The sequence below is a fragment of the Megalops cyprinoides genome, chromosome 21 (assembly GCF_013368585.1).
Source record: "Megalops cyprinoides isolate fMegCyp1 chromosome 21, fMegCyp1.pri, whole genome shotgun sequence".
In the NCBI taxonomy this organism is placed as follows: Eukaryota; Metazoa; Chordata; class Actinopteri; order Elopiformes; family Megalopidae; genus Megalops; species Megalops cyprinoides.
The window spans coordinates 23,796,382-23,819,400 of NC_050603.1; the positions used below are offsets into that span (position 1 = coordinate 23,796,382).

General features: G+C 42.0%; 2 protein-coding genes across 3 annotated transcripts in view; one reads left to right on the top strand and one right to left on the bottom strand.

The window, feature by feature from the left end:
- Window positions 1-223: 223 nt before the first annotated feature.
- On the bottom strand, window positions 224-18,030 carry hsf1 (heat shock transcription factor 1). 2 transcript variants are annotated; one of them, XM_036555559.1, is made up of 14 exons: window positions 17,525-18,030; window positions 12,596-12,704; window positions 12,206-12,342; window positions 11,092-11,216; window positions 6,574-6,649; window positions 6,304-6,365; window positions 5,745-5,841; window positions 5,419-5,555; window positions 4,701-4,934; window positions 4,139-4,216; window positions 2,656-2,761; window positions 2,194-2,259; window positions 1,975-2,038; window positions 224-1,294 (listed from the first exon to the last, which is right to left on the bottom strand). In XM_036555559.1, exons 1-14 carry the CDS (start codon window positions 17,648-17,650, stop codon window positions 1,095-1,097), a joined length of 1,617 nt encoding a protein of 538 aa, XP_036411452.1. In that variant the 5' UTR covers window positions 17,651-18,030; the 3' UTR covers window positions 224-1,094. The 2 variants fall into 2 exon arrangements, with proteins under 2 accessions (XP_036411452.1, XP_036411454.1); XM_036555561.1 differs by lacking the exon at window positions 4,139-4,216.
- A 393-nt stretch (window positions 18,031-18,423) lies between these two features.
- bop1 (BOP1 ribosomal biogenesis factor) overlaps window positions 18,424-23,019 on the top strand; it is a 64,004-nt gene continuing 59,408 nt past the window's right edge. The window contains exons 1-2 of the mRNA XM_036516294.1: window positions 18,424-18,530; window positions 19,187-19,450. Coding sequence (XP_036372187.1) covers window positions 18,432-18,530; window positions 19,187-19,450 — 363 coding nt within the window. The 5' untranslated portion in view covers window positions 18,424-18,431. The remainder of the gene's footprint in view (window positions 18,531-19,186; window positions 19,451-23,019) is intronic.

A 23,019-nucleotide genomic window follows, 5' to 3' on the forward strand; every position in this document is an offset into this window, starting at 1 on the left:
ACAGCATCTCTTTCAGCTATGTAAAACCTATCCGATGTTGTAAAGCCAACGAGTCAATGCAATAAAAGGCAGATTTTTATCACAAAATCAGACAAAATTGCCATTTAGGCTTGACGTTACATCTGTTTAACCAAAAGGTATGGTATAGTTCAATAACTAAAAAAACATATCAGTAGCTAAAAATTAATCTGGTGGTGCTTTAAATGACAATGACAAGTTATTTTTTACATTTTTCATCCCTTAAAGAGTATTTCTTTTCTTCAAAAAATAATCAAATCAAAGATCTGCACTCTTGCCGAGACAACAGAACAACTTGCTTCCTAAGAATACCCTGGAAACAGAATCACTGTGTCCAGGATTTGACATATTCGCATATGGGAAGAAGTAAAACAAAAATTCACATCTACAGACCGCCGAATATTACACAAGCTTTTTACAGCACAACAATGTATGCATTAAGAATATAAAGTTAAAATGCTGTCCTACAACCAGCAGGAAAGAGTTTCCAAAGATCTGTAACATTCAGCAACAAAGCTGTACAAGCTTGCAAGTGAGTGAACTGCTTCATTACCAAAACCGATAAAAACACTTAGCCCAGATTCACCCTACCTGTCACCTACTTTGTCCTCAATTTCAGAAACAAATTTAAGCAACTGTTCATTAAAAAAAAGGTTCTTACATTGTCTTGCGAGGTCAGAATGAAACATATTTTGTAAGAAACAATCTGTCAAACAAACAAAAACTAAACAAAATATTACAACTCTTGCTTAAACTTGCTGAGCACAAACCAGACTGCAGTAAGTTGACTCGGGCTTCAGTCCTTGTGACATTTCAAATAAAACCTCATAACTGACACTGATGATGCCAGTTCATATTCCATCTCTTAATATCCTAACCCATTTCAAATCAGGTTGAAAACTGTAATACAGAAACTTGTGCAGTGTTTATTCTTAAAAGTTTTTTATAACTATTGCCCCACTTTAGTCAGCAATACGATATATATATATTTTTTAACGTGGTTCAAGTGTACATTTAAACCACCAATGAAACTGATACACAGCACTGTACATCCCTTTATTAAAAAGCATTCGTCTTTATGAAAGCTGGGGGTCCTGGGGTGTGTTTGCTGGGTAATCGCCTGTGAGGAGGGAAATGGCAGAGTCCTCTGTGTCGTCATTAAAGTAGGAGTCCCCCTCCAGCTCCAGCAGGATGGGCAGGTCCTCCCCACTGTTGTCGGTGTTGATGGGGTCTGCCAGAAGGACTTGCTGGGACGAGTACTGGACGAGCTGCTTCCCTGAAAACCACAGAGCACCCCGACATTCTGCCATGAGCGCTGGCTTCTCGTATAGCGCACCCCGCAATACTGCCTTTAAGCATTGGCTTCTCTCATTACACAAAGTGTCCCCTGGCATTCCACCATCAGCGGTGGCTTCTCTCAAACAGAATACTCGCTGCCATCCTCATTCTCTGAAAACCATAAATTTTGCAATGCTGTCCCAGAACAACCTTGTTTTGATGCGGTCAAATCCTAGATTTAGTGCGCTACGCTACCACTCATCTATGTGGAAATACTGGTACAAGTGTCTTTTATAAGAAGTGCAATACTCCTTTTTTATGTATGTTGTATGTTATGTCTGTCTTGTGTTTGTGTGGACCTTGAGTCTGACAAATAAAGGTGAAGATGATGATGATGTCAATTCAAACACATTTCAAATTATAAATGTATACTGCAAACAAATATCATTTGAAGTTTTGTGGAAACCAAAAAAATATATATATGGCAGCCAGTGTGTGGCTGGATGTAAGCCATAATGACATAAGCAAAACACCCAAAATTCAATGATAACTGCTACACAAAACACAACTATTACCAACTAAATGTTGAACATCTTAATAGACCATCCCTCTTTGCTCTTTACTGTGATACCTGGTTTGATTCTAATAGGAAAGTCTGCACCCTGAGAAAGGACTTACCAGCATCTGTAGAGTTTTCATTCGTCTCGGAAGTTCTCTGATCTTGACTAAGCAGGTCTTGGATCTAGGAAAGGATAAACTGCAATGAGAGGAGGCCCACAGCCCAGCTACTGATGAGTTACCATAACAGCCTTAAAAACGGGCACTGTGGTCTGGGCCAGGACGGTGGGGTTTTATAAAATACTGGTATTACTGAAAGAGCTGATTGGTCATACTCACGCTTGCGAGACTGGTGTCCAGATCTGGCAGGCTGAATTCGGAGTTTGATAACGAGGAGCCGAACACCTGCAAAAGACCACAACCATGTTTAGTGCCGAACTCACTGCAAATCTCACAAAACCTGAGGGGAAATGTAGTCCTGCTCATTGCTAAGCTTTCCATCTTAAAGTTCTCATACTGGAACGTCATTGTCAACATTGTTTATTTGATTACAGACACTGACACATACAACTTACTTAGCATACAGTTTATACTTCCAATTTATGTACACATAGCTGGATATTTACAGAAATAATTTACCTTGGCCACCTTGATAAAGTGACTACAAGAGCAGTGTCACACCTGAGATTTGAACTTACAGGCTACTGTCTACCAGAGTTAACCCCTCCCCTTTGGTTCACTGACGCAAAACATGCTGACATTACAAAAAGCAAAAAAAATAAATAATGAATGGGCACTTACATCGAACAGAGGTGAAGTATCAAAATTGATGGCCTGTCCATTCAAGATCGTCTGGAGGTTCTCCAAGCCAGTGTCAATGTTTTCCAAATGGTCATTAAGCTCATTCCTGTGATTGAGATCACTCATGGTTATGATAGTTATACAAGGCTACCTTACCAATTAGCTGCTGTGAAAATTTTCAAGCAAAAGAATGCTTGCTGGAACAAGGGCAACAGCACATTAGTAGTTCACACAGCAGTTCCACACGTTAGAGAAACACAATTCCAGCCAGTCCCCAGACTGCTAAAAACCGTGATGCTTCAGTGTCCAGTTATGCAAAGGAAGCAGTCTATGGGACAATTTCTGGGGAGAAAGTCAAAAGTAATTAGTTGAGGTCTGGAAAATTTCACTGGACAGAGGTTTATTGGTCTTTTCAAAGTCCCTGTGCAGTCAACACTATAAATGTAGATTTTCCATGTAAATGACAGAGCAGGGGGTAGATAAATGCAATTTCTTCTTAAACAGAAAATTAAACCTAAATTTCACAAGCTCCTATTGCTGCTGGAAAGCCTTAAAAAAACAAAACAAAAACATGGGGGTTTAGATAAAAGCCATTTCGACAAACGACAAACACTAACATTGTGTTGGTGTAGCTGTCACGTTAGTGATTGTTGGTTTTTGTTTATAGTTTATGTTCAATCAGAGTTGACTGGTTGTTGTTGAAAGTTGTAGCAGTGTGCCTTGTGATGAAGTTAATGTTCAATTTGAGCTGCAGCCCACCCTATGCCAGCTAGCGGCTAAAAAATGCAAAACTCAAAGTAATGCATAAAGTAATGCATTTATTTCAAGTAGTAAGATAATTTGTCGCTAGGTTGGCATGCAAAAGGGTTCATCAATGGGACAGGGAGAACAGCTTTCAAACTTCAGTATGAAGCAGCAGATTAAGTTTTGGTTGATGGGAGAATTCATTTATTGTTATTCATTTCCACAAGGAAGGCAATCAAACAGCAACCACATTCAAAAAGCAACTCCGTGCCTGGGGACTCAGCAACTAATTTCCAAATCGCATATGACACAACCACTGCTCGCGATGGGCCTGCTAAGGGATGGCTGTGGGGACAATGTCTTTGTGACAGGGTCACCAAAGTGGATAACTGCCCCCTGCTGGGCTGGAGTGCTCCTGATTATCAGGGCATTGTGCCAAAGGAGTGTGACATCATTCTCATAACACTGACGTAAAAGCAAGCCTCCTCCAGCAAGAGGACCAATCACGGCACTGACCACGCCCACACAGCACCCACTCGGCTGTTGTGACACTGAGTGCCGTGAGGGTAGACAGCTGTTACGCCAGCGTGCCAGCTCACGCTCCTGCATTATTTTGGTGGCTTTGTCTTATTGATAGAGGGATTACACAGACGCCCTGCACAGGGACCGCTCTGTCTGCTGGAGCTAGCACACAGTGTTATGAGTGCTGGGGACCATGCCGCCATTTTGAATTTCTAACCCTGGGCGTAGTCTGGGATGAGAAGTTGTTGAGGAGGGGCTGGGGAAAACGCAAGCGACCTCAGACATCTGTGGAGCACTGAAAGACAGAAACACAAGAAGGCACTAGAAATAGAAGGGACACGGTGCTCACGCCACACACCTGGGGAATAGAGCTGCCTCAACTGCACAAGCCCACCATCAGTTACTGGCCATTAATAATAGGCTTTTAGGCCTGTGTTAATCTTTGAAGTTGACAAGATCAAACCGGGCAGGACACTGTCATGCATCTGACTGGCTGTCTGACTGGTCAGGCACGCTAATGACAGTCTCTCAGGGCTGCGGGCCCCGCTAGCTTTCCTCCTGCCCTCCCCCAGCTCTGTTAGTTTAAATGAATTCACCGGGACATGAATGGTGCTAAAGGGAGCAGCATACTGATAGCGTCACAGAGCCTCACAGTGGGCTGGACTGCACTGCGCACAACCTCGCTCTCTCAGAGACTGTGACTGAACAGCAGAGGAGGGTGTGGCGTGGTCGGCACGGTGTGGCCAGCGCAGCGCTCAGCCAGAGGCGCACTCACTCACTTGTCCAGACAGACCACGCTCAGACACTTCTGGTCGGCGCTTGATGGGGGCAGAGGCGGGGGCGGGGCTGGGGCTGGGGCAGGCTCGCTCTCCTGCAGGATGGAGTTGATGAAGGTGGTGGGTGACAGGGGGGTGTCTGACGCCACGCCCGCTGCGGCTGGGATCACCTCCTCCACCTCAGGGCTGTGGGCGGGGCTTCCTGGCTCCTCCTTTATGTGCACCAGGGGGCTCGCTCTGAAGAGAGAGAGAAAGAGAGAAAGAGAGTGATGGGGTGTACAAGATCCATTTCACTGACATGGGTCACAGCTTCTCAGTTTTAATGGTGAAAGAGCAACTCAAATGAATGTAATATTATGATATGTCAAACATCTAGCTTGGTGGACATGCTTGTATGACTGTGGCAGACATTATTTATTTTACATTATCCAACTGCTTAGCAGACTCCCTGATCTAGAGCTACAGAAATAGCTTACACATCAACCATAAACAAAGCCTGATATGGACTGCAGCTGTTTGGATTAAGCACTTTGTTCAAAAACACTATGCAGTAAATGTGCATGATTGTACTCGTTGATGGATATTTGCCCCCAAGCACTGGGCAAATGCATCTTAGCTTTATTCACATTGTGGTTGCTGTTACATTGTGGATCAGGTTAGCTGATCATGGATCAGCTGTTGTGAGCAGATCTCCCCATTCTTATTTGTTAGCAGCACTTGCCTGTCCTCTGTCCACTCCTCCGTGACTTCGGCTGGACTCGTCTGTGCCAAGTCAGTGACGTCAGAGATTATTGGGCCGGATTTCACTGCCCCATCGGAGGGGAAGAGACTGGCTCCTGCAAACGCTGTGGAAGACGCCTACAAACACCCGTGTAAGACAATGTATGAAAAAGTCTCATGTAAACACGGTAAGTGTCTTTGCAGGACTAAATACAACTTCACATTCAAGCAGAGGCAGTTTAACCAGCAAGCGTGCCACATACACGAACACTCAAAGCCAAAGGAATCCCGTTATAGGAGGATGGTTGGTGCAGACAGCGTGCTTACCGAAAATGTGGGAGACCCCTGCAGGTGCTCCAGGGAGTACTGCCGGCTGAATTTGGGCATGGAGTGAGCTGTGCTGCTGTCGTTCAGCATCAGGGGACTGCAGCACAGGAGAGGGGAGAAGGTTTTCGTTAATAATGAATGATAATAATAAACTACGGTGTTAAATGACACTTTTACTGAAGCTTTGTATGAAGCAGAGGAAGGCTACTCTGGTCCCAGAATATTAATATTCTATTAATCTCTGGTCAGCGGAATATTACTGCTGATTGGCTACTGATGGAAAGTGATCCAATTCAAAGGGCGCGTATGTCACCACGAATACACTGCTCATTGGCTGTGTAACGAAATGGAGCGGCTGTAGTGATGCGTTCTTGGTTTGCACACTTTCACTTTTAGAGCAGCATTTTGGTATTCAATAAACAGTGCAGCATATGTATCATGGCTGGACAGCATGCACAACAGGTTAAAGGAGGTATCATGGGTAGGGTTAAAGGAAGCCTTGGGGGTGGGTTAAAGGAAGTCTTGGGGGTGGGGTTAAAGGTGGTCTCAGACAGCTTACATTTTCCTTTTCAGTCCCAGCACTCTGTTGGACTGCACCAGGGTTATCAGGAACTGGATGAGCTGTGGAAACAGAAGAACACTCAACCCGGAGAAATGACCAAAACAGCAGCCATGTCAAGGATCATGAGCTTGCCAAACGAACCGACCATGACCGCTCACCAAGAGAAACCACTGTGGATGTCATAAGGACACCTCTGTGAATGGGATATGTTTTATTCCAGCATGCACACACAAGAAAGAGGTAGAGATGCTTGGTTTGTGTTCTCACCTTGTTGACGACCTTCTGCTGCTGAGCGTGTTTCTGCCTCAGTGTTGCCACTTCCCTCCAGAGAGCCTCATTTTCGCTATAGATAATAGCACAGGCATTACTCAGCTGTAAACAGTGCAATCACCACTTTTATAAAGATAAAAAACACGACTAAGTACAAACATCCTGGGTACAGGTCAACAATGCTTTTACATTTGACTGGGCAAAAAGTCTAAGATAAGTCTTTGTTGGTAAGCCTAAATAAATGCAGTGGTATTGGGTGTTAGTTTAAGTCAACTTCTAAGTGTGTTGCATGGAGAGGGGGGAAAAAAAGAAGGAGAAATGAATCAGCTGCTACCGATGCAAAGATGATATACTCCTGCCCCTCCCTTCACCCCTCTCACCCCAGGAATTCTAACAAGGCAAAGAATAATGTCTCCTGCTTTTACAGTGTACTAAAATGGCCTGGAAAAGATTTGAAGAATACTTCAGAACGTTTATTTTGCTTAGTTAATGGCTATTGAAAGATCTTAGCCGCCTTTATTTGTTCAGCTTTTTAGTGCAGTCTGTAAAGTCCTCCCCTCCACCAGACCCTCTTAAAGTAGGTCCCCTGGTGCGCATTAAGAGGCTGTGAGTGTGAGCCCATGGCCCAACTCCATTCTCAAAGATGGCCGGGACAACACCAAAATACTCTCCTCCAATGTTTCCATCCATTACGTGGAGGAAATCACTAAAATTTTAAAGAAGACTGAAGGCTAAGCCATAGTTTTTTTTTCCTCAGCTCCTTGTTTCCTTTGAAGGTTTTTTGCCATCAACAGAGAGCACCCATCACACCCCCTTATAGTGATTGCATGTGAGCTGGACGTGACTTGCAGAGATGTGGTAATACTGGCCCCAGATCAGGCTACGGAAACTTTGCAGTGAGGTGGCATTTTCAGCTATTTTCATCTTTTTTTTTTTTTTTAAGCAAATACACCAAGTCATCACCTGAAAGTGACATCTGCGTACATATGGAATAAATCAAGTCAAGTTTTGCTGCAGAGCATTAGCAGACAGAAAAACATCTTAAATTAGATTAAAAATTATTAACTTCTTGTGGCAAATAACAAATTCTGACAAAATTTTCTTGAGATCAGATGAAAACCTGAGATCGTTAAACTTGTAATTACGTCACCAGCACACGTGTGGTTCCAATGTGTGCCGAATCAAAGGGGCTAGAGCTACTCCTCTGTATGTGACTGTGTGAAGCTCCGCTCCTTAGTGTTACCCACCGCAGAGCTCCTTACGGACTGAAATTCCTTACCTATCTCTATGGAGCTTATCTGCCGGCTCTGCTGCCTTATAAAAGCAGTCTGAACAGGAAGCCTGCTATCTGCACTGTCCCCCCCCCCGTGCCAAACGCTTTATGGGGACAGGTGCGGATTCTACAGAACAGGGTGATCACTGCTACTCCCCCCATATCACAGAAACCCCCCCAAGGAAACCCGGCACATGACATTCTGAGCGCCGTGAGCATGCTAGCTTACTTTATATTACAGTTGCTTTACACATGCTCTTATACAAAGTGACTTACAGACGTGACAGATTTTACCTGTTATTAGTCATGAGATGATACATTTGCTTCATGATATTATACATTTCAAATGAAGGTCTTCATCCAGAATGACCCCAAAGTCATGTTCCCAAAAGAAATCATGCCAATGAGACAACAAAAGTATAACAGGCTTGAATTTTCCTTTTCTTTTTCTCTGTTTTATTCATACATCAACCCCCTAGTGGTGGCAATATTCATGACATAATACAGAATTGAGTGCCATTTCACTTTTACCTGACATGTGAAACCCAGAGCACTCAGATCATGTTTATGTTATATTACAGTTGCTTAGTAGATGCTCCTATACAGAATGACTTCCATATCTGACAAATTTTTACATATTTTCCATTCATACAGCTTGATATTTCCAGATGCAATTCAGGTATATCAGCAAGGTACAACACCAGCGTCCTTGTGCGGAATCCTGGGTTACAAGCCCTGCTCCTTACTATTACTACACACAGCTGCACACACCTGCATGTTCACTGTACACACACACAGGCACAATTCTGAATTAGGAGTCATTTGGCATCAATCGCGGTGTCCTTAATCTGAACTGTGGACAATGACGTACACCAGCAGGGCTTACGTCTAAGGAGATCAGAGCATTTTGGTGTGGACAACTTGCGTCACTCACTGCTAATGGCCCCAAATTGGGTTTACGGCTCGTGTGATATCAGTTTCGCATCAGAATCAATCAGAAAGTCAAATCCCTATAACAAATACAGCAGACCCTAACTTGAATCTGTATTACGCCTAACCTTATATCTGAAGATGACAAAATAATAAATAACTCATTATGAAAAAGGGTTTGAACCTGCCAGGGGCAGCTGTATCCATGAGCAAACAGTATACTGACATAAAAATCACCAACAAAGACCAGTTAATACAGGCAACTGAGACATGATTTGGCATTGTTGGCCTTCAACCTAGGGATTAAAATGAGCAAGCTCATCGGACTCTGGCTGAACCAGATGCTGATTCCTGTGAACTCAGGGGCTTGAGTTGAATTTGCACAAAAGAATTTTGAAAAACCTGTTAGACAGTTAGGAAGGAGAGAGTGCCCCTTGTGGGAGCGGTTTCACAGACTCAGCGTCTCAACGAGCCGGCGAGGGCGTCTGGTTGGTGCAGGGCTGCGATCGTTCAGGGGGGAGGGGCCGTGCTCGGGCCTGCGAGCCCAGCTGAAGGAACGCGGAGGAGAAGAGACCGCGCTGCAGATGCTGGGCTGACACCGCGGATGACGAGCGAGGGGCAGCTGGCAGGCCACATTGTGGAAGAGTGAAAGCACTTACTTTTTTTAAGACGGGTGACTAAGGCCGCTCTCACACACATGCCTCGCTCTCTCTCGAGGGCATATCGTAGTTGTTTGGGAGTGAACCATTTTTTTTTTCCAAACTGGTTTTGCACTGAGAGGACTCGCCTGTGTAGGAGTAAAGCTTGATTGTGCGAGATAGAGGTGACATTGTAGAAATTGCATGGAAACAGACATGTTGGAGGGGGGGGGACATGCTATCTCTGTTACAGGAGATTTGCATGAGGGCATATATGCGCAACATGTGCATTCCATGGTAAGGAAAGGCGGCGGGCTCTGAGGATAATGACCTGGAAACACCTCGTGAAATCGAACTACAGTCTGTTTAAAGCCATCACAGTGGCATGGAAGCAGCTTTAGCACACCTCAAAGCAAACTGGACCGATGCATAAATAAATTCTGATCCGAAACATCCTTCCCAACCTGGTGGAAAAAAAATTACACAGAAAACCACAATACTTTTTGGCAATAAGGTTTAAAAATGTATGAACAAATATAGGGCCCTAGAACACACTGTACCCCACTCTGCCTAGATTATCACTTCCACATAGTCAAGTTGATGTTTGCTCTCTTGGTGTTTGACGTGTCGGCAGTTTCATTTTTGGAACTTTCAAACAGCAACCTTGGGCCAGACTATTTGGGCTGCCTATTGGGTATGAGCTATAGGAATTCTGGAGCTAATCAGTGGCTTTAAATAAACTGGCTTACACAGCCTTAATGCAGCAGTAGTTGGGTCCCCAGGAGAAGCATACGCATACTTCTATTTCTGTCACTCCACTAAAGGGGAGAAATCCTCGCTATGAAAGAACACCACTGTAGAACAAACAACATTCAGCCCTCCTCCACAAACAATTCTAATGAGGTTTTCAAGCCAGAAAGGCTGGGAGCTGATTACTTTTGTCCTGTTTCAAAGGGTAGGAGTGGATCATTTTGATATTATTAATTTCATCTCATTTTCCAGTGTCTCCAGACAGTTAGATTTGATACACTACTACTGTTCATAGTCCATAGAAGTATGCAGAATATTTACTGTTGACCTACACAGTCCAAGGTCACAGCCAATGTGTCCACAAAGCAGATTTTTTCCCCCATTAAAAACATCACAACAATCACTCATGTCAAATTTGGTACATCATATTAGGCATATACTACTCCTGCATACCTTTACACAGTACTAATTTAATGAGGCCAGATTTACCATCTTTAATGTTAATAATGTCTAAATATGCATGATAGACTTATACTCACACTTGGTCATAAGCAAAAAATTCTACTTTTCCCCAAACAAGTTCACTTATTTAGTTCATATTTGCCATTGCGCAACACAGAGTGAAGACATACTCTTGCATCACAGCTGAGACTTACAAGCAATTCAGCCTGAGAACTGAGCAGATGTCTGTGAGGGATAGGCTTTTTCTTGTAGTCAAACTATGATAAGGCTGACACAGCAGGACTCTCCAGATGGCTTTTGCAATCCTGTCATTTTACTTCCCTATATCTTCTTCAACAAAACAAGTGAGAAGGCATTGGCCAGGTCTGTGAAAGGGGCCCAGGCCAAGAAAAATGCAAGGGCCTAATATTTAGTGCTGATATTGCATGAGACCCCCTAGGCTGACCTCCATCTTTCACTTACTGCTTCATAGCGATAAGTTTGGAATCCATGGCCTCCTGCTTCCCCCTCATAAGCTGCACATCAGTCAACAGTTTGGAGACGCCATCCTGGCTGATCTTGAGCTCCTCGTGTTTAATATTCGAAACCTGAGGGAGAACACAATGAAACCGTAAAAATCAGGAGCGAGAGCTCGCCTCAACCTTCCCTGAACCTATGAAACACAATGGAGATGATGTATTTGGTATTTCATTGCAGCCTGAACTGGTCAGTTGGCCAAAGGCGCGAGAGGCAGATGGAAAAACCCATAAATCAATGGGAGTGGAAGGCGTCTGCAGCAGGGGTCACGCACCGGCAGATTACGAGCTCCTGGAGCTGCCAGCTCTAATCCACCTAGCCCCGATTGGCCGCGTTCACACAGCCTCAAGATTATCTCTCCCTTTTCTGCTTAGGGAAGCGAAGTTACAGCAAGGCAAGCTACGCTGACCCTACTCAATCAAATCACAAAAAGTCTGGCTTTGACTCACAACAGCATACTCAATTAAAGGTTGTTTCTTACCCTTTTCTGTTTAGAAATGTTTGGAATTGAAAGCTAAGGCCAAAGAGATCTGCGGATTGGAAACATGCACTGTGAATAACACCTGAATCATGCGTTGACGCTTGGGGTGAATATTAAAATATATGACTTATATTTTTCCCATAAGATCTATACGACACAAGTTTTTCCTGTGAAACGAGATCCTCCATGTAAAGAGACCTCATTTAACTTCTGGGAAAGAAGGTAAATGTTAATAAGCAGGGCAGCATTGTGTGGATAGTGATTAAAATAATAAAAGAAATAACCTTCACTGTTGGGATGTTTATTAACAAGAAATGAGATCATAAGAATTTTATTCTGGTTGATCCCAATCTTAGCCAGTTTGTTCTTCCAACTGACTGCTGAATCCTCTCTCATCCCTACCATGCAAAATGCCTTCAATTTTGCACCCTCTAGACAGGGCTTTGATTAAAACTCCAAAGCAGTGACGGGTTTGTAAATGCACCCTAACACACCTCGCTTTTGATCACCTAGAGCAGTAGCCTGCTGCCAGAAAGTGAGCATGAGGTGCTTTTGGCGGGAGGGGCAGCGGTGTCTTACATTGGTGACCTTGCGCTTGATATTCTCCAGGAGGACCTCCTGGCCCCTGATGAAGTATGGGTGCTGGAACTCAGTGTCATCCTTCTCTGGCTTCACCAGGCCGCCCTGCTCGATGTGGACCACTTTGCGGAAGCCGTCTGCCCAAGCACAAATACGTGAGCCAGTTAACGGTGTGTTCGCAGGCTAACCAAGGACATCGAAATGAGACGACTCATATGCAAATATCAGTTCAGGAAATAGTAAGTTAAACCCAACCCAACACACTGTTCCTCAAGAAAAAAGTAGCATATCATAGAAAAGTGTAAATAATTCATAGTAACAATGGCAGAGAAAATACAAAGAAGCAAGAAAAAGAGAAAAGAGACATAAAAGAGACATAAAAGGACTTACACATGTTAAGCTGGCGGACGAAACTGGCCATGTTGTTATGCTTGAAGTACTTGGGAAGCACTTCCTTTGAGAATCTGCCTTGGTCAAATACATGGAAGCTATTACCATTCTATAAAAAGAAGGGAAAAGAAAGACGTTAACAAACATCATATACAATATTTTAACTTCATTTCAGTTTTTGGGTCATTGACATGACGCTAATTTTTTTTTGTCCATATGGTTTAGTTAAATTTAAAAGGGTTAATAATAATTAAATTTGCTTAAAAAGGTGAAATTCTCAATAAAACACCCTATCAAGTAGTTTGGCATAATCCTACATAAGAATTATTTAATAATAAATAAAAGTAATGGAACACCATTGTTATAAACATTATAATTAATTTGGGGAATCATGTCAGTCAAGTCAACTTCCTGAAGTGTCAAGGTGGTGTAACCACCATTCAAGGAGCCATTTTGTTAATATTGTGCAACAAGACCATACGTGACAGGAAATGATATCACAGAGAAGGACCCCTGATGACCCTAACTGCTGCATGCTAAGGTTAGTAACTCTCTTTAAAATAGAGATAATTTTTTATGGTATGGTCAGGTATGCTTAGGTTTACATGTCAAATGGCATGACCCCAGGAAAACATTGATCATTGATCATAATTACAAAAATTAGTATTTACTTTAAAAAGTAATATTTATTACATCTTTGACACCTATTGTTGAACATGAACAGCAGCTTTAAAAGACCTAAAACTCCAATAAGTCAATGACAGGAGAAATGTTACACAAAGATTAAAATTTACATCTGTAAAATACAATTTATTAAATTACTGCTATTTCAAAATTAATACAATATAATAGAGAATATAATCTTTTCCCCCAAGTGGCTTGTCACAGAGCACAAGTGAACGCAGATCCTGCTGCAAGGGTCAAGTACCTTGCCAAAAGACATGAAAGGTAGTTTTCACACACACGCACGCGCACGCTCACACGCACGCACACACACAATTTTTGAAGACATGTTTTTACCCTGATTCGTTGTTGTCAGATACTTTTTTCTTAACTGAAATCACAATAGAAGACATGAGTTCACCCTGATTATTCTTGTTGTCAGATGTTTTTTTCTAGATTGAAATAAAATAAAACACCAAGCTCAGTTGTTGACTGTCATGCTTGACTTTCAGTGTCAAGTTCTTCAACAAACTGTACAAGCAACATGGTCAGGTGGTGTAGCTGGTTTGCGTCAATTGGCATAACCAGTATTTTTTTCATAGAAATATGATAATATACAGGAAAATTCTTGTAATAAAAAAAAAAAATTAAAATGTAATCCTCTATTCCAGTGTAATAACATGTTTTTAAGCAATTTTTACATAATTTATCAAAGATTATTTATAAAACAGAGGTGTTTTCAGCATGTATCCTGCTCAATACTGCAAAAATGCATAGATTTAGAGATAATCCTAATAAAATCTACTTTCATGTGATATTTTAAAATGAAGTAATTATTTTATATAAGTACACTTACATACACTCTCTAGGTGGATAAAATATTTAATATTTCTCATTCTTTTGTGGTTACACCACTTGACATTTTCAGGCATATTCAGTCATACCTTTTGTAAAAAATGGTGCAAATGTCATTTCAAATGACATGAAACCAACATAAATACAAAATGTATATTTTAACAAACCTGATGCATGCTTTTAATACAAGTTTTTTAAAGATTTTTGAATTGCTCATCTTGCCAAACCTTACTCGTCACTGACCCTTTTACAGTGATCACAAAAATACAGACATGGGACAAAGACAACAGAATGACAAATCAGAAACAGGAATTTAGGCACATAAATGCCAATAAATACAAATTTACTCAAAATTAAATTGCAAGTGTGACAGCTCTTTAGCCACTACACTTTTTGTGGTGTAACACAAACTATTTCACCCAAACCTCGCATTCAAAAGAGCATGTAAGTATGCCCCACCTCTGAAATTTCCCCAGTAGCAGTATTGCTTCATGTTATATATTTAACACATGGAATTATTTTTTACATGGTTGGCATTGTTATTTTAAAAGTAACATGACAGGTATTTTTTCTTTTACCTAACTGAGCAAACTGTAATGAGACAATGAGTGCTGACTTGACTGATACTGTTAAGTACCTGAACAGTTAAATTACTGTAAAACTCATGAATTAGCTTTGCTGAACTGGGGGTATCTGTTGCAGGACATAAATTAAATTAATTATGGACTTTTACCTTTGTGTCATTTTAACAGTAGTGGAAAATGTGATTCATTTATTCACTTAACATAATTCATGCATCTGTGGAAAGAGTTCCACTTACTGAATGGAAAAAGCAATCTATGCTGGCAACCACACTGCCGTGACGAAGAGCTGCTCTGAACAAACCATGTTACGCTAAAATATGCCAATACATTAAAACAGAGTGTGAAATTTTGTGCTACCCTCTTTTAACTGTGAGTTAACCAAATCCTCCGCACCTTGCCAACATTTAGGTACTCCTTCTAGTATTGAATTACTGTTATTTTACAAGCTCTGTACTGAAAATGGTTCACACATTGACATATGAAAAAGCCTCCAGCATAGAACAGCGACACCCTAGAGGTGAAATCAGGCACTGCGACCACTTGGTGAGTCTAGGAAAATGTAGAACGCCCCTCTTTAACAATTCTCCTTTTCAAAAGCCCAGTGAAATCAAACTTTAGTTCCAAATTCAACAGCTAAATCTCAGCACGGCGGCGGAGACCCGATGAAACCCATGCAGAAAAATGACACAACCAAACGAGAGTGAAGCAGGGGGCCAGGCAGAGATCTGCACATTTCATCTATGAGTCTATAGCCAGGTAGAAGTCATCTGTTCGTCGTTTCAGTTCGTTGATATCTGTTTTCAAGCCCATAATTATTTTAACATAATACTTAATCCCTCATAGTGGTTACTACTGAAGTACTCTTGGACCAGATATTTAAGCTGAATTGCATCACTAAATACCCAGCAGCATGAATGCACATATAATTGTCAACCTGAAAGTTTAATAAAGGGACCTGGTAATTATAATAACAACACTAACAATACTACTTATGATACTACTAATAATACAACTACAACTAATGCTACTACTACTACAAATAATAATAACAACAATGTAATTTGTTGGTAACTTTCAAGGGGCCAGGCAGACTTGGCCAGCTGGATCTTCAGTCAGATTTAGTGAATCTCAACAGGTCAAGTGGGCTTGGACATCTCATAAGAATGAAAATTTCAAAAAATGGTGAAGGTATCCTGCAGCTGTCTTTCATAAATCAAAATATGCAAGGAAGTAGCTACATGCACACCAAATTTCACAATGCCAAATCCGTCCCTTAGCCATTAAGCGTGTATATAAGACTGTCTTCTGCCTTCCTTCTTTGCGGTATGCAGATATAATGTAAAGTATAAAGCTGATTGGCTAACCACCAAGAAAAACAAGATGGAAACTCTCACCTCAAACTGACTACCATCTGTACAACTGAAAAATGAACAGTTATGCCTAACTTGCAGAAGCTGGAACATTTCTTGCACCTGCTATAGGTCCAAAAAAACGACAATAAAACTTAATCCAACATTTTTAGCAACAGAGGTTATTCTGAAACATACAGGCTGCAGAAATGCATTTTGATTGATTGAGGAGAAATGTATTTTAGCTGTGAGCTGGTGCACTGCATACCTGCTATGTGTGTATTTATTTCACAAGTAAATCTACTGTAGTTTTGTTTGCAAGACTGTAGAGATTTCATTGGGTGTATACATGATTTTGTCCCCCTGTCTGAGTACAGCTGTTGGAATATTTGTGTTTACAATTATATACACACAAAATCTATGCAATATTCATTTGAACAACTCCTCACAGGGGCAGGGGTCATAACCCAAAGGCTGGCTGTTTGATTCCCAGTCAGGCCACTGCTGGTGCACCCTTGAACGTAGCAACGTACTTAATCTGAACTGCCTCATTAAATGCACACCTGTATGAATGGATAACACACAAAAACTATACATTACGTAATTCTTACTCGACAAAGGCGTCTGTTCAGGATAATGAAGTGTCATGTAATGTACTTACTGAAGTTTAAAGGTTAATTATTTAATATACCACACAAAATTAATAACTATGGGTGGTTTAAGTGAAACAATGCTCGTACGCTCTTGTAGTTTAAACAATAAAATAAACACTTCTAATAGGCTAGCTATCTAGCAGAACAAAACAAGCCATTAGATACTTAGGCCTTGATCCCCTATAAGAAATAATTAGACGGACAGATACACGGCTGGCTTGCCTGTTAGCTGCTGTTTGATCATCAGTCTCGATCTTTATCCCTAATATGGAGATCTTCAGTAACGCTACGTATTCATTTATATTACATTCGTTTAATGTTAATTCATTTAATGTACATTTGGGAATAACGACAGTAAAGACAGGCAATCAATCCTGCTCGTTGGCTATAAAATATTTTATTCAAAGCAGCCGCACCCTCTACACATACAAATAGTGTTTGAAATATTATCATTCACCAAACCTTAGATAGCAAGCTTTCCATTTTTCATAGAAAGATTACTTGCACGACCGGACACAACACAGTGAGATCTGACTAATTACTTAACGTTACGACAACAATCTACAAGCTAGCTAATTAGCTGAAAAAGCTTGCCATATAGATAGATAACATTACATCGCTTGGTCACCGTTATTCACTGTTAGTGTCACCTACTGAGTACATCTGATTTTCTTAAACGTGTGTGGCTAGTAGAAAGGCTACGTTAACTAAGCATTTTTAGATCTTAGGTGACAATTCTGGTTATCTTAAACGGGAGTGAGTAGTCATCAGGTCGTAACAGTACCCAATTCCTAGCTAGTTAGGTAAATGTGCTGTGCTGCTTACCGGACTCCAGCATATGAGATCGTCAGTGTCTGGATCTTCCACCAAAGTCCAAAGTTTGGTTAGGAATGCAGGGACATTGCTGCCGCTACCCAAGACCGCACCCGTAACACCGCCATTGTATTCCATGTCAATAAAGTGAAAACAACACTCGATCACTTTAAAAGTTGACCTCTAGAACCCAGTTAAATACCGCCAACCACAGCAGAATAGGGAAAAAAAGAAATGCAAAACATTAGCTGGCTACTGAGCTAGCCAGCTACATCTAGCTAGCTGGCCAGAAGTGGCTAGCGAGCTAATTACACAACAGCTAGCTGGCGCAGCCTTTATTATCCGTAAGAGTTCAGTTAATTCTGTGTTGCGGCAATGTCCCTTCTCTACGCCTCTGCAAAGTAAAATATTGACCCAATGACTAAACCTGCAGAAATCTAAACATCAGAAATTCCCGTCAGATCGACATCTCTACAAACTGCGTAGGGACGACACCAACATCGCACAGTCGCATGGTAGTCGCCATTTGGTGACATCACTCCTAGAAAATATAAAATTCTTAAAAGTTTTATTAAAATAAAATAGAAACAAAAGGTACACAAACATGTTGATTGTTTTAATAATTTTCATGGTATTGATAAAAATTTATCCCTAGCTGTCATTTATTCCATCAAAACATTTTCTTAATAACGCTATGAACTTTGACCTTTGAGAAAGTTCGCTAAGTAATTTTGTTATTATAAACAATATTGTAAGGTTTAATTGATTATTATAATTATTCAAGCCATATTTAACTATGTTACCATTGATAAGCAAAATAGTGAAATGTTATTGGGAAAAACAAACCGTCTTTTCTCTCTGCTTCAACTTTCAACTGTGAACTTTAACCTCCGTGGACCCACATGGTTAGTACTTCAGCATGCCTGTTCCTAGTAGTGAAGTGCGGCAGAACGGGACCATGAGTAAAGCTAAAGGAAAAAGTGTGAAAAGAGGAAATTCTGAAGAGGACGAAGAGCAGGTAGCATTGAAAAACTGGGCAGCAGCCTAGAAGCAAGTGGATAGCTCGCCGGCTATTTAGCTGGTTGACAATCAGAAATGTAGCAAGCCCGGCAGTTACCCTTGCTAGCCGACTAATTAACTGCCACTGTCCCAATTTGTTGTTGTGTTTCACCTATTAATGTTGGAGAGTCCACGCAGTCTATGAAGTGAGATTCTTCTGGAGACCTACATGTATTCCGGTTCAGTTTGTTAGGTTTATTATCTTGCTTACCGTGTTAATCCTAGCTAAGTGTAGCAACGTTAAATGAATGGGGGTTAGCTAGCTAACTTTCGCCTGTGGCTAGATAGGTAGTTGTTTTGTAGTTGTCCTGTAACAGGACAGGTAGGTCCTTCTTTAGCATATTATCATTGTCTTTTATTATGTGGCTGTCCTGTCGATAATCAGTCTTTTAATGAATAGCTAGATGGCCAATCCATAATGGCATTAGCTCAGTTTTTGAAATGGATAGCTCTGTGGCTAGCTAGCTTGTCAAGTATTAGAACACCTTTCAAATTTCCCGTAAAGATTTCATACTCTAAAAAATGCATTTCTATGACAGGACATCGAAGTTTGCTTTTGTTACGTAGCACATTCATTGCATTTGACAAGAAATGTCTTTTTTTATATTCTTTTAGCTGTCTTTTATCAACTCAGACGGTGATGACGATGCTTCTAAAGAAAAGGAGGAAGACCTCACTGACAGCGAAGAGAGTGTGTTCTCAGGTCTAGAGGATTCGGGGAGTGACAGCAATGATGAGGATGATGAAGATGATGGCGATGATGAGGAAGGAGAGTCTGACGAAGATGCCCCTAGTGCAGATGAAAATGGAGAGGATAGCACTCCGGCTGAAGAATCAGAGAAGCAGTCTCCTGCTATTGGAACAAAAGACATGGCACAGGTAAATGCAAGCCTCTTCAGATGATTGCTTATGAAATCAGGCTTCAGCAGCATGAGTCTTCTGGCCTCTTTGTACATGGAAGCTTTAACTAAATGTGAGGGGGTACATTGTAGTACATTTATGCAACATTCCCTCCCCTAAATTAATATCGTTAAGAGGGATGCTTGTGTGTTTCTCAGGTTGTCTTTGAAGCACAGTTGGGGGGGAAACTGGGCATGCATGTTTTCATTTATTTTGTGACCTCTCTCTATTCTTGAAGTGGCAGAGACAAACCAGCCAATCAATAGGTGGAGGAGGGATGGTGTTAGAGCCAATCAGAGTTTCTAATGTCATGTAAAGGCCATGCTGTGGGGATCAACACATTGCATTGGCTAAAGCTAGCATGAAGGTGTGTTACGTTTTAAGACTAAGTTTTAGAGGAAAGGACCACTCTGGCATCTCTGTTAGCATTGCCATTTCAATAGACAGAGGCAGGCAGTCCTGTTTGCGGAGTATTGTGCCCCTGCAGACCACCTGGGTGCCCTGCCACACTGAAATTCCCAATACATTCTGCACACGCTCAACGGCATTCATGAGCCAGACAAGTGATCCAATAATGGAGCTAATGAGGGCATTTAGCAGAGCTGAAGTAATAGCTTGTGTGAGTCCTGCGTAAAAAGCCTTAGGTAGCGGGTAGCAGGTAGCCAGTTACGTCACTCCCCCGAGACCTGGTTAAGTAGCGTTGTTGCCAACAGGCTAAGGGCAATTTGCTTTTAGCTCAGCTGGCAACGACGCTGGCCGTAAGGGGTTGGCAGCGAGCAGTGAGAACCTCGGTTCGGAACTCGCTCGCTCGCCGACCCACACCCGTTACAAGCAGTTGGTACAAAAATCCCGGAGTGTCCACTCCTGCAGCCAGGGTTGACAACCACTGCTCTAAGCTTTGTCCCATTTTCAGATGAAACTCAAACCCTTTAGTGTGGGTATAAAATGGTGCTTTTTAAAATTGCAGCTACAGGTCATGCCACCTTCAGTGGTTTAGTTTGATTCCAGTGTTGAACTGAGTTTTGTTTTTCTTTTACTACAAATGTGCTGTACAATGAAGGGATTTCAGTTCCCATATGTCTCTTCTATTGGGTGGTTCTGCTGGGCCCTGTGACTTAGGGCCTGTTTCTTCAGTGGAGCCGGAGATGTTGAATGATTTACTCCAGAAGGATTGATCCATGAAACTTAACCCAGCTGCAATGTTCTCAATGTTCAGACTGTGAGAATGCCATACAAAGTCTCTCATTAGAAAACATCACGTTCATTACTGCATATCTATTGTCATAAGGTGCTTTTTTAAATATGAAAAGCTGAAACTAGGTAGAAATGTTATATGCATTTTTGTCTTGAAGCACACTGTGGCTCAAGAGACCATTAATGAATAAGGGGTATTACTTCTATCTATAACTGTGCATTGTCTGCACTACGTTGTGTTGTTATTACAGTGGATGGAATAATCATATCATGTAAAAACATTACACTTTTGGTCAGCTGTAGTTGGATCTTTAACTCTTCAGCGTGAGGCTTTTGACCACTACTGCCCCCCAGTGGTCTGATGTGTCACATTTATTTGTGATCTCGCAGTTAAGTTAGTGCAGATGCTTTATTCAGAACTCTGTGTATGAGGTGATTTAAAACATCTCAGACATTGTATCTTCATAATAAGTGAAAACATACATATGCAAAAAAGTGAAATACTTGCCCCTAAACCTAAAATGCCTCACAAACTCACAACTGAAACTCACAGGCAAAGTATAGTATTAGATGCTCCTTATGCATGAACAAAGGTGATATACCCCCATACCATTGTGCAAAAATCCTGATAAACCTGAAGCACATCATACACTTGCATATTCAAAAAATGTCCAGGTGTTGTGCAATGTTTGAATTATCTCTAGGTAAAGTCTCCGCAGAATCTCTGCATGCAAATGCCCAGCCCAGCAGTGTGAAACCTTGTTTGCTCAGACGTCCAAATGTATTCAGTGTTTTAGAAGCTGTGTAACATTGTTTAAAGTGTTTTAAATTCTGTGGTGGTGCAAAAATGACAGTGGCTCTAGCCGCCCCAGTTTCCCTCTGCATCTCTCCAGGCCTTGAACTGAAGCATGAGGAAGGTAGAGAGCCCAGCCTGGACTGAAATGAATCCAGTGCCTGGACTGAGCACTGGGGCATTCCATATCTATATGTGTGTGCCCGGCATTAATGTAACATGAAGGGAAAGAGACTTGTGATAAAAACAACCCCCACGTTTAACTGTAAGTTTATAAACATGTTTTGGCCATCTTGCTCACCACCGCTGTGTCAGAAATTCTGTCTTTCATGTATGATTTCAGTAGTAGCTAGGTATGATAAAGTCTAAAATAGGGTGGATAGATCTGATTGATAAATTTGATGGTATATGTGTGTGAACATAATTTTCTTCACTTTATAATTGTTTCAGTATCTCTTTTAATGTCTTGAACTCCACCACATTCATGCAGCCCCATGCCAATATATGACAGTAACTGGGCTATATATACTCATTAGTGTGTCATGAAAGGAGAAGTCCTAATTTGGAATGCAAGGTTATCCAGTCCTGTCCTGATGATCAATCTCTGTTTCCCTGTCTAATAATTATGCACCTCATTGTTACTGGTGATGTTCACCTTGAAGTGGTTAAGTTGTTTTTGCGTCCAGTGAACCTGGATAAAAGTTCAGTTTACCAAATGAATGTCAGTGATAATTTTTCTGACTAGCAGTCAGAGGGCAGCATTACAGCTGACAAAGACCTATCCAGATAGCGGTCCGGGACTACCCCGGTTCAAAAAGCCAGACCTGACAAACCCAGCAGGAATCCTTCAAATGTCAAGTAGCATTGGGTTTCGTCTCGCCAAACAGGAGCAGCGAGGGTGTCCCACAGACTGGTCCCCCCTCCCTTCTCGCGTACCACTCCCCACCCCCCTCTTTCCTCAGCACCTTTACCGGACCAAGGGGGTGCGAGGGGACTCGGCAGCCCCCTCCTAAGGCCCCGGCTCCCGCCTGGCGAGCCAGACAACCAGACACTCGTGCGCTGAGGCCCGGGTTCAGGTTCCTGTCGCCGCTGGCAGGAAGCCAGCGGGCCCAGCCGGGCTGCTTCCGGCCTGGCTCAGCCCGGAGCGGATGAGACGGCTCCTCGGTAGGACCAGGCAGCCGCACGCAGGCCTCACTGTATTTATCAGCCACATGAAAGAGCGGCCAGGGAGGGGCAGCGCGCTGTTAAACCCCCGAGCCGTCATTCACGCCAAGCGAAAGCATTGCTTCAGTGAGTCACGCAGGCTGACGTCTCGTCTCCTTTAACAGAGAGAAGAATTTCTCTTTCACTTACTGACCTCTCTGTCATCCCTCTTACATATTATCTGTCACAGTGTGTAATTACTGTGAATTTCGATAGCAGGCACTTACGCTAGTCCGTCCTTTAAGGTGTAGAAATCTATTCATGTGGCTGGGTTGTTACCACTAAGGACGAGGTGAAGTGCTTTGCCTGAGGTCAGCATTTTGTCTCTCTTGCTGAATGAACCCCCATCATGTCCACA

Excerpts from the sequence above, each read along its gene's own strand:
- hsf1 (XM_036555559.1), bottom strand. The coding sequence starts at position 17,650 with ATGGAATACAATGGCGGTGTTACGGGTGCGGTCTTGGGTAGCGGCAGC. Across the intron at positions 12,343-12,595 it reads CGTCCGCCAGCTTAACATGT|ACGGCTTCCGCAAAGTGGTC; the intron begins GTAAGTCCTTTT and ends GTGCTTGGGCAG. Across the intron at positions 11,217-12,205 it reads TCAAGCGCAAGGTCACCAAT|GTTTCGAATATTAAACACGA; the intron begins GTAAGACACCGC and ends GTTCTCCCTCAG.